Source organism: Astatotilapia calliptera, chromosome 15 (genome assembly GCF_900246225.1).
Source record: "Astatotilapia calliptera chromosome 15, fAstCal1.2, whole genome shotgun sequence".
Taxonomy (NCBI): domain Eukaryota; kingdom Metazoa; phylum Chordata; class Actinopteri; order Cichliformes; family Cichlidae; genus Astatotilapia; species Astatotilapia calliptera.
The window spans coordinates 17,862,482-17,874,752 of NC_039316.1; the positions used below are offsets into that span (position 1 = coordinate 17,862,482).

Sequence of the window (12,271 nt, forward strand, 5' to 3'; positions counted from 1 at the left end):
CATGCCATGTCATAAATTATCTTCTAAGTGTTCCAAGTGTCTGGCATCTAAATAACTGCAGAGATGAAACTAAACTCAAAAAGCAGTTAGCAGCTTTGGTCAAGTGGTGCTTACACTCAGCATTGTTTAGTTTGTCATGTGACGCTGAGTTTCTTGCAACAGCAAATGAAATCACAACTGTTTGCTCACAGATTTCCTGAATACAACAGTCCCACTTAAGAAAAAAAAAAGAGTCTACTACTGGCGGAAATCCCAAATTTAGATCACCACCTGTGTGCTGAGCTTCGAGCCAAATCAGTTCTCATTTTGAGATTTGTTCCTGACCAACACAGAGGAGTGAAAATAAATTCTTGAGAAGGTGTGATGTTTACTGTCAGTCTTAAATGGTCTTACAGGAGGAGGTGTTGTATATACAGACATTTAATTGAAAGTAAGAAAGATCACATTTGGAGGCCTGGTTTGTTTTCTGCCCATGTGTCTCCACTGAGTCATCACTTGGAATTTAAAAGCTTTTTTAATCCACAACACGCTGAATTACAGAAGTATGGATGTCTACTCAGTATAGCACACTTAAAGAAATGCTTCAAGTTGAAAGGTCCTTACCAAGGACACATGCTTTCACGCAGCACTCCTGAGGCTGTAAAGTTTTACTGTGAGCTTGTGAAAAATAGCAAAACATGTCATTACTTCCTGTAGGTCACACGGTGCTACTTTCCAGTTTGAAAGGCATGTTTTTATTGGAAGTTTGAATGAATGTGATCCAGCCTATGACCTAATGTATGAAATCTAACCTTTATATAGATACATGAAAAGGTGAGCAGGTGTATAAATACATATCACAGTGAGGGCTCTTTGTTGCTCTCTTAACTTGGATGTTAGATGAACCCTGCTTGTGAATGTATCTTAGACTGCATATAAAAATGAATGGTACAAACACCACGTTTGGAAGAGAGCGTGTAGTGTTGAGTTATTGGCCTAAATACACTCCTGTAATAAGTTGTACTAAAAATGATTCACATAATACCAACAGCACAAACGAGATCCCAAAACCAAATTCAATAGCGGATATAATGCAGCAGAGAAGTGACTACAGCTATAGTAACTAGCTCAGCACTTAAGTGTTACACAAAGCTAAGGCCCATAGTGTTGTGAACTTAAGCCTTAATACTATTTAAATGTGTAAATAAAAATTCACTGATGCTAAGCCTAGAAACCAGTGGGTGATGGGGAACTGGCTATATCCGTCTTTTATATGCAGTCAGTGCATAAGCATTAGTTTCCCTTTAGTTTAAACCAAAGATCTCTAAAAGTTGATTTTGGACGTAGCGTCATCCAAATGACTTCTTCAGTCTTCCTGAAGATGAGTGACGAAACGTTTCTCCCACAAAACGCTGCGTCCACATGAACAGAATCAACTTTTGGAGATTTACTTTCCTGGATGATTGAGAATGCATCAAGACGTTAAACCAAAGATTTTACCACGTTTTTGTACAGGAAGCAGCCTGTGAGCATGCACATTTTTTTTTTAACAGCAATAACAGTTTAGTTTTATTTAAAGTGCATTTCCATTGCTAAGACATAGGCTTGTGCTCATTTTAAGGATAAGACACAATTTAATAAAGATACTAAGCTCTAAACTGCCTGACATTCCAGTATTTAATGCAGGAAATGTGTCCTTAGTGATATTATATATAGACTAATGTAATTTTCTGCTGTCTATAAGGTTAGAAACAATTACCTGGTGTTCCAAAGAGCTCTGCTGATAATGGATCCCAATACAATAAATGCGTTACCAACAATAAATGTGTTACCAAAATTGTTAAAAATTATGCCACTTTGACTCTCCTGAACATCCGGAAGCATCCAGGAAATTGGTGTATTGACGCTGAATTCTGTTCCATAATGGTATCAATAAAAACCCAGAGAGAGAGCCCACGTACAGGTATAATGTTTGATATGTTGCTCTTGAGTTTTCCAGGTTTATTATTCATCAACTTGTAATTGTATGCTCATGGTGCAGGAGTTTACTTCTAATGAGCGTATGTGAATATGTAAAGCAAATAGTGAATAATATTAAAGTGCTTTTAGAGCACTTTCTGCACGAGTTGCTCAGTATTTACATACATTTACACAAAGGAACATGTTAAACTTTAGTTTGTAGAAAGTTGCGAGCAAGCACACGGGATCGTAATTGCCACCTGGGGAATATTGATTCATCAGATATAAATCCTGTCAACTAGAACTTCTCAGCTGTTATGTCCACTCGTGGAAGGGCTTATAATTCTAATAAAAGATTACACTTAAAAGTTACAGATCTAGTGCAGATTTCTTACACAAAGTCTGACGTGGATATCTCATCTACTGTATGTCATTTCTGCTTTTGCTGATTAATTGTGTGGGCACATGTTAAAGAGTTAAACACAAACATTTTCCCTCCTTCCTTTGATGTTTGCCGTCCTCATTATAACATCCCCGTTAAGAGCTCCTCATTAGGGGGAAACAGCAAAGCAGTTTCTTTGTCTTTCTTTTAGCATGGTTCTGATATCAGATTTATGAAGTCTAATTCTGAAAACCAAAACATACATCCACCAAACATGATATATAAAAGCTCAAGTAGTGTTGTCAGTTATTCCTTCAGATCAGCTTTAATCCTCATTACTGTCTCCGAAACTGTGCATGTTTTGGATGTTTTACTCGTTGAGGTTTCCACGTCTGAATTTTTGGTACCACTGCTTTGTGCATAATCCTTACTGATTTCCAGTATTTGCCAGCAGTCGCCCTGTCAGTCAAACGGCATTGTAACAGCAGGAAGCCCATTGTTTTGTGATCATTTCCTGCAGTAGCATAATGTCGAGATGTAAAGCTGCTTTTGATATTCCACTAAAATGCTTTTTAATGGGAAGGTTTCTGTAGGCGGCTTTGAAACCACCCTCACTGGGGTTAAAATATCAACTGAGTTAGCCGATGTAAGTCTGACAAAAAACCAACCCAGATTTCACTGAAGAAAAACACTAACCGGCATCATGTATTATTAGCAACAATTAAGCATTTGGGGTGAAACGAAGCAGGAAAATGAGTATCAACAGTCAGAAGAAAAGGTTCAACTTTACGTTTGGGTTGCTTATTTTTAAAGCAAAGGAACAAGGCAAGTGAAAGAGATTAAAACAAAGAAAATAATAGCAGTTGTTTGAGACGTATTAATATTAAAGTGATGCCATTACTAATGCGTTTGCCATTGAAATGTGTACAAAGAGGACATGAAGTACATAGAGCATAAATATTTCTCTAATATTAAAGTCAGTATTCTCCAGTACTTTCTGTATGTGCTTGCCAGGATTATCGTTCATCCTATAGGCCATCATCAGGCTACCACAGAGGCTTACAGTCCTTAAGGTTGGATGGAGTCATCCAATTTTTCTATGACTATATTTGCACCACATGCAATAATATCTGGCAAGATTGTAATACTCTTTTTTTCTTAAAAATAGGATAAGCTGTTAAGAAGATGGATTGATTAATGAAATTCTTCCTGAAGAGCCATATGTCAGATCATCGTTTAGAGATCCTCCCTCCTCCTTTGTAAACCAATAGATTTTACTCTTGCCTGTGGGATCACACAATCTGTGTATGTAGCGACTGGAATGGTGTCCAAAGTTTGCTTGTACCACAACACCTGAGAAAGTGTGACACCTCACTTAGTCTTTGAGACTTTAAGAGCCCCACTGGTAATTTATTACTGTTTATTTTCACTTAAATAGCGAAGTCCTGAATCTTTTGAAAGGCAAAGAGGAATAGAGTTGGAATTGTTACACTCTTGGGACGGTTTGTTCATTACAAAACACTGAAACAACATTTCTTGTGATGAGATAGCGGGACTTATAGGCCGGTACAGTTAGATTTTTACAACTGGCCATGCAAGATCTGTGGATACACTTTGATCTGATGAGTTGTTGCTGGGAACATTATCTCCTGGGCTCATCTTGTTTCAGTCCTTAATTAGTTCTCTGCTTGGAAAAGCCCATGCTTAGTCAGTTTCCTGTGCGGAGTGTAATGGACCGAATGTTGCAACATCAGGAGACTTGACTGCTTGCCTGCCAGCTCTGTCAGGAGTGAGATAATGTCACACTGCTGCTGACTCAGAGGGTCATTGTCCAGCAGTTCAAAGCAGTGTTGGCTTCTTCACACAGTCACAAAACACTGCAGGATGACTGCTGGCTGAAGATGTTTCCGTCTTTAAAATTAAATTAAATTATTTTTAAAATTTTGACTTTGATGTAAAGCATCATCTTTTAGCTTATTAAACCTCCGCTGCCAATAGACATTAAAACGTAGGAAGAAGTATTCATTGTACTTTTGGATTACAGCTGCCTAAGTGTTAAAACAAATAATTAAATTGTAATTAGAACGAATTAGTGCTGCAATCTCCCCACTCAATCAGTCACTAAGACTTGGGGATGAAAAAAAGACAGGACACATTTTGTGTGGCACATAATTTGTTTTTTTCCCCTCCCCCTTGCAGAGTCTGTTATCCTATCTCTAGTCGACAGCAGTCACTTATGAGAGCTGTCAGTCAAGCACAAAAACTTCATCCGCCTCGGGAATCTGTTCATAAAGGACGGACGTGAGAGAGAAATTACGCTTCATTGTTCGACTACTGAGACAAATGGCTATACAACTTTAAATTTTTTGTTATTTTTCCCTCCATTAATTCTGCCCAGAAATAAATGTATTGTGTTTTTAAAGATGGCACACTTTATCTCCGGCTTTTAAGGCGGTTTTTGGTACCTAAAGATTTCTTTAAAAACTTTGGAAGTCACTTCTCTTTTTCAGGCTGCCGTACATGTGCCCTTCAAGGTATGCAGTGCTTTATCAGCATTCTTTGTTTTTTCCTGTCAAACTTAAAAATATGCTGATGAACCAATGGTCAGAATAACTCAAATTTTGACACATACATTAAGGGATGTCCTTTGCATAAACTATAACAAAGGATTACATATTATTAACCAGGTAGTTCTTTAAAAAGTCACACAACTGTGTGTCATACATTTGAAAAAGTAATGCTTGCATACTAGACTAGTATTTATCTTGTGTTTTATAGCTAATTTGTTTGAATTTAACAATACTAAGACTCATCACTCAGAGCAATGACATTCAAATAATACTTTTTAATAATACTAATAATACTATAATACTAATTTTTGTCTAACATTGTTTATTTTATATAAAAAACTCTTTATGATCCATCTCTATGGATACATTTCTAATGCTTATTCAATTCCAGCATTTTGCTGAAAAAGCATAATATTCATAAAAATAGACAAATATCGTCATTACTATTAGACTTTACCATTAGATGTGATTTCTGTTTTCCCCGGTATCTTCTGAATAGGGTCGTTTTTAGTGTCAGAGAGATTAGTTATTCTGTCTTGGACCTCCTGAACAATTTTTGTCCATTCCAGTTAGAGCTGGGCGATATGAGATTTTTTCATATCACGATGTTTTTTTTTCATTTCAGGCGATAACAATATCTATCACGATATAAGCCAAATAACTATATTTGTAAGATTTAAATGTGCCGTTGCTCACAAGTAAAATGTGAAATAATCAGCAGCTTGTTTTTATTTAAATATTTATTTCCCATAATAAGTTCAACAGGGTAGATGTACCTTTTGAAAATCAGGTCTGTAGCTTATTTGTCACCACACTGAACAAACCAGGTCATCGGTTCTCTTGTGGTTCGCAGCACTTTACAAGCTCCCTTTTCTCATATTAGAGGCGCCCAGATGCCCACGAGGTTGGGTTACCATGTGGGTGTAAATCCCATCAGTGGTCAGGCCTTTTGTGCATGACGTTGCTCCTGCTCTGCCCCTGCATTTTATTCCCTATTTAGCCAAATATCACCCCCAGAAATGATCTTAAATAAATATGTGTGACAAATATCACACAACAGAATGTGGAAGACCAATTTCAGGTGTTTGAGCTGTGAAATGAGTTAGCTTTGCTTTTCCTGGGGTGAGTCAGCCTGTTTATGATTTTTGGCCTTGGGGAAGTGTGCGTATGAATATTTGACATTTTCTATCACATGTAGAGCTGAGCGATATGAGATTTTTTCATATCACGATATGTTTTTTTCATTTCAGTCGATAACGATATCTATCACGATATAAGCCAAATAACTATATTTGTAAGATTTAAATGTGCCGTTGCTCACAAGTAAAATGTGAAATAATCAGCAGCTTGTTTTGATTTAAATATTTATTTCTCATAATAAGTTCAACAGGGTAGATGTACTTAAGGAACATGAGACTTTTTCAGATAAATAAAGGCAAATATTGCAAACTACACAAAAGGCAGCCGCTAAAGCGTTTAAGTTTCAAAATAGAACAAACAAAACAGACTAAATTGTCAATTCCACTTAGAAACAAAGTATTAATTCTAAAAATAAATCTTAGTTTGTTTTACAGAAGAACAGACAAAACTGACTAACTTTTGTCAATATCAAATAAACTGAGAACTAAAAGGAAATTCTCAATCTCTCCTTGTTGTATAGCTGAGCTTTTCAAACAGTTTTAACAGTTACTTTAGTCTGACAAAAGCCGAATGAAGACTTAGCGCTTCCAGTCAGAGACTGAGGCTACGTCCACGCGTACACGGGTATTTTTGAAAACTGAGATTTTCCGTTTTCGTTTTAAAAAATAATCCCGTCCACACATAAAGGCAGAAATGAAGGAAAACGCTGCTATGAACATGCCAAAGCAGCAGGTGGCGCTAGATTCCTAACCGTGCAGAAATGTTGGCCAATCAGAAGTCTAGAAGCCTCGTTGGGAAAAAGTAAACAAAGCTGCGGCATAGAAGCAGAACCGAGTCGTATGTGTGGAGGGACAGTAACTGTGTGTATATGTAAGCATTTAAACACTGCAGAGAGTAGAATTAACAGTAACAGTATTGTAGAAATTCATTTCACCGAAACAATAACGTGGCGCACAGTGTGACGCATGCTCCAGTTTATTGTATTTCCAGACTTGCTTTCGGCACAATTTACAGTGCACGCTACTCTGTAGCGGCTCTACGGCTCGGCTCTGCGCTACTTAATTTGGATTGGCTGACCTTTTTTTTTTTTTTTTTTTTTTTTCTTCTTTGAGGACAAGAGCGGCGAGGTCTATCGCGATAGCTTAATTTCTCTATCGACTAAAAGTTATATCGCGATACATATCGTTATCGTTCTATCGCCCAGCTCTAATTCCAGTGATTGTTGGAAAGTTTTCAGTTAACCATTCCTTAGTCATTGCTTTCTCAGCTGCAGTTTTCAAATATCTGTCTGGTTTTTTGAGTACAGTTGGCAGATTCCCCAAACACATAACATTAAAATCAAAGTTGATCTATGGGCAGATTGATGATCTTTCTGTTCCCACATCCAGCCAGTCAGAGCAAACTAAAGAATGGTCCTGAAAGACTTCAGGAAGTGTCTTTTTTTTAATATCAGTTTTGCTCACTAAACACTAAAGCAACATCTTGGATGGCCTGCCCACAGGGGACCGTAATGTTGGACCGATAATCCTGTTAAAATGCTCCAAAATAGAAAGGAGAGGTGTGACTCCAGGCTGTTGACTACATTTGAGCACACCTGACAGACAGAGTGTCCACTACCCAACTGGATGACATTTAACAGTCATGGGGAAATTACCTGCAGAGATCAAAGACATTTTTGTACCAAGCTGTAAACATACTGTGAGGGTTTCTGGATTGCTGCCCGGGAACAATATGTTTCAGATGGTTTGGAAAATTTGGTGCTGGTTCTCAACTAAAAACATTCGGTAGATCCCTTCTTTAATGTACCATCCTTAGCCATACACAAAGCATGGCTAACCCTAGTTATTCAAAACTTCTGAAACTTTTAGTGAGGGAATTTCCTTCTTCTTGGTCTATCAGAGATCACTTACCAGAGTCACCCCACCCCACCCCCAATCTGGGGAAACCGAGTTCTTCCCTTTTCTGAGCTTGCCTCGAATAGTTAACATGCCTTAACTCCTTTATAAAAACCTGCCACATACCTAATGTTGTGCATTCAAGGAGTGATGCATGGAAAGGAGCATGCAGCACACATGATTTGCTTCAGTATAAATGCTCTTTGTTATCGCATCATTACATATGTCAACCGGTGTAACAGTCCTCTTTTGTCCTTGGCCAATCGTGCTTGCCAAGTGGTCCTGCGCAAGTTTCCTGAATGTCCTCCCTGCACGAGTGAACCTGATCTCACAAGATTTCCACAACCCTACTCATGCGGCGTACTCGCACGCCTCCTGAGCAGATGCTTTCATGCAAACACTTTGTGGGATAAGCCACTTTCTCTTTCATTCATCCTGGCTCAGTTCTAACACACTCATTTGGCTACTCGGTCATTCGTAGCAGCGCGGAGAAACCTGGTATTCAAATTTATTCAGCTGTTTACAGCATCAGCCTGAAAATATCTGTCTAGACTGTGAAAAGCTCACCTCTGTCTACTCCTCCCTGAGGCCAAGAAGAAGCCCAGGAACGTTTCAGTTTTGAGTTGTCTGCTTTCTTAGCTCACTGTTTGTGGGAAAACAAATGTGTATTCATGAGTAGTTAGCAGTTATATTTCGTCTCATATTTCTTTTCTTTTGTCTTTGCCGCAGAATGCAGAAGTGTCGGTGTTTGAGGTGAACATCAGATTTGTTGGAGGTCTGCTGTCCGCCTACTACTTGTCTGGAAAAGAGGTAAGTAGAGAAATAAACCTTCCTCTGTTTTGCTTTTATTTATTTATTTATTTATTTATTTTTCCGCCACCTCTGCACTGAATGAAACTTCGGGGAGTCTTTGGGGAATCTCAGCCTGTAGTCTGATTGATGAAACAGATGGTAGAGTGGAGACTGAATGAATTAATGTTTTCATGTGCTCAAAATCTTTGGCATTGTCCCCTTTAATAGCTGGTACAGTTAGATGTCTCCCATATTGCAGGGTGAATTTAAGTTCTTTGTGAGTACCATTGCGCCGTCATCTAGTTTGATTGATTTGCTTCCAGCCTTTCTATGGGTGGAAGATTAACTTCTGTGTTGTTGTTCTTGGATCTTGTCTTCTGTAGCGCCTTTTGGCTATTAACAGTTCTGAAAGCTGTTGTATTATTAAAGAATTGAGCAGGGAATTTGCTTATAGACAAAAAACCTTTAGAGGAACTACTGCAGGGACCAGGGCCTGAATTAAGTTCTGGAGTCACCCCCTAATGTCCTTACTTTGGTGCTGGTACTTTAGGTTTGTGGCTTACACCACAAAAATTTGTGACCAGTCAGTCTTCTGCATTACCACAGCCTTCTGGACTTTACTGGAGACCAGTGGCATTCAGCAAATCATGATTAGAAATCTATGGGAGAATTCTGAAGTGCTAATGATGGTTGGCTATCTGCTTCCAGCGAGCCATCAACAGACAAAATGGGAAAACATATCAACCAATCTGGTTGTTATGCGGACACATGCGAACATTACAGCCTCACACTACTTTCAGCTGTGTGGTGGCAGCCATGACTATCTCCCCTTTATAGTTTAATAAACATACTTTGTTTTACTTTTTCTTTGCATATTAAATCCACAGTGCAAATTAGCGCAGCATTTGTTCAGTGTTCTGGTTGGATAAGCACAGATCCTGTCTGCAATGTTGTGAAACTATGTGCAAGTGTAGTAGAAGTGCAATTTTAATAAAAACCAACCAGATTTTACTGCTGTTTTTATGTCAGTGTGACCGAACGGCTTCAAAATAGCTGCCTGGAAGTAGAGCAGAGCGATATGACTAAAAATATTTATCACGATATACATTTGAAAATTTGCGATAACGATATAACTGACGATATAATTGACACTAGACAAAATACTTTACAACTCTACAACTTTATTAGTGCAAAAAAACAAAACAGAACATCAATGTATTTTCACTTAAACAAGAAGCTGTTTTTTATGTGCATTGAAGTTATATAAAAATGTAACAGTGCAAATGCAAATTCCTTGCTGACAGTTCAAGCGGTGCGGGTTTGTAGCTTAGCAAAGTCGTACTAAAACATCTGACAGATTTTCGAGCGCCGTGTACCACATAAAAATTTTTCGAGGTCAGTAAACACAACCAGAATTCATACATAAGGCACACGGGATAACATGCTCTACCAAAAATAGTGCTTTGTTGTGTATCTGACGGACGAAAGCTAAATCAGTTCCACACCACTGAAGTTGCAGCATTTTTACAAACCAGTTCTGGTTCATCCGTTTCATTCAATGATCCACTTTCGCCCTCCTCATTCTCCGTCGCTGCCATGCTTTTTCTGCCATGTGTGTATGAAAACAAAGGCACTGCGCAGGCGCGTTTTACCCATATTCTATCGCGATATTTCATTTTCTTATCGTTGCCCAACATTATACCGGTATTACCGTGAACGGTATGATATGGCCTAGCCCTACCTGTAAGTATTTCAGAGATGGCTTCTGAATGGAAAGGCTTGCTTCAGGAACACGTGAGCAAAATATAAGCCGAAATTGGCCAGCAGAGTATCTCACTCATGTTTACAGTGGCCTGAAAGGTGTAAGAGGCAGCATTATGCAGTTATTCAGCCTGACACAATTCTGTGAATGACTTTAAAGAGCTGCTATTTAACTCTGTTCCTATGCAGTGAGATTTATTAGCGACCTTTGCAGGAGTGGATATCAGCCAGATGGCAGAAAATGTAGGCTGATTTAAATCTCAGTTCAGTTGGGTTTCTTTATGTTCTAAAGTAATATTTCACAGACACCTGAACCATGTTTTCATTTAGTCGTTAACTTGTCTTTCACTTACTTTATTTAAGTTTGTCTCACAGTCTTTTTGGGGGGGGAAAGTTGCTGTGGCCTCTTTTAGATGAAGTTTTGGCTGTGCACAAAATTGGTTCAAGTTTGCCTTTGATGCTTTCTCCCAGATGGGCTCTGTAAGATGTTAAAGATCCTGCCAGTGAGGTTACTTTTCTTGAAAATGCATGTTTTAACCCAAACCCTGAGATCTTCTTCCAAATCTAACCAAGTTGTTTTTGTTGCCAGACTGGAAACTTTTCTCACTTGTACAAAAATAAGGTTTAAAACAGCCATCCCTTTGTCATATGTCAGCAGACTCATTTCCCTCCTCTGTGCTGGTGTTTACATTGAAATGCACCCAGTCATGTGGTCTGAAGCAACTTTTACTTTCTTCTGTAGTAAAAGAGTGAAAGTTCAGGACACTTGGGGTCAGCGTTCTGCTTGAAAGGGAACTGAGCGGTGGTGTTCCCTCCACCCTCAGAGACTGAATATGTCCTGAAGTGTCTTAGTGCTGAAAAACTGTTTCTGCAACCTTGTTTTATGCAGGAAAAACAAGCGAGAAGGGAGATTCCTCAGGGCTTCTCACTTTACTCATAGTGCCAGACCTGTTGTGCTTGTGTGCATGTGTATAAATCTGCTCAGTGACAAGAGGCTGTGAAAATGACACCTGCTGGGTATTGCGCTACTCTGCCGATGCAGAAGTGGTGTCTTAAACTCAGTTTTTTCTTGATGCCATATCTCCTTTGTATCTTCAGCTTATGACGTTCAGTCTCTAAATGAATGATGAAGCCCCACTAAAGAACAGATAATTCTGCACATCATTACAGCCCCAAAAACCTGATACCAGCATAAGTATAGCCCATACCCCAAAGATCTTCACAGTTGATTTCTGTTTTTTAGACTGATGTCACCAAGTGGGATTTTCCTTTAAGTGGCTTCTTCATTACCGCTGACACTTCAGGAGTAATCAGTTCTTTACATGCAGGTATACACCTTAATCTACATCTTCATCTCGGCAGTGAATGAACGAGGCTTGTGAGGCTAAGCGCTTCTTTATTAGCAGAGGGAGGCGGTGTGGGCAGAAGTCAGACTGGAGAGCAAAATCCATTTCCAAGTTCAGTGAGCATTTCCATGCTTCACCACACACAGCAAATCTGGAGGAATATTTTTTTCTTACTTGTCAAGCGTTAGATGTATGGATCATGTCATAAAACTAAACAGTAAAACTAATAAGAACAGCGAGCGCTACTTAAAGAGTGCAAAGTGGTTACGTTGTAAGAAGACAATAGTTTAATCTTTCCTACTTTGAGTCCTAAAGCTGATAACAAAGTGGGCAGTATAATACTAATGACGGTATGAGCCTATGTGTGTGTCACCATAGTAAAGCTTTTGAATAACCATATGTGAGTCATTTTTTCTTTTTTTGTTGTTGTTTTTCTTTTTTTTTATT

The 12,271-nt window shown here is 38.6% G+C and overlaps 1 protein-coding gene across 1 annotated transcript in view; it reads left to right on the plus strand.

Annotated features, from left to right (window-relative positions):
• The window catches only part of man1a1 (mannosidase, alpha, class 1A, member 1), a 158,258-nt gene that overhangs the window by 65,577 nt on the left and 80,410 nt on the right, over positions 1 to 12,271 (plus strand). Inside the window, exon 4 of the mRNA XM_026142320.1 lies at positions 8,655 to 8,735. Within this exon, the coding sequence (XP_025998105.1) occupies positions 8,655 to 8,735 (81 nt within the window). The remainder of the gene's footprint in view (positions 1 to 8,654; positions 8,736 to 12,271) is intronic.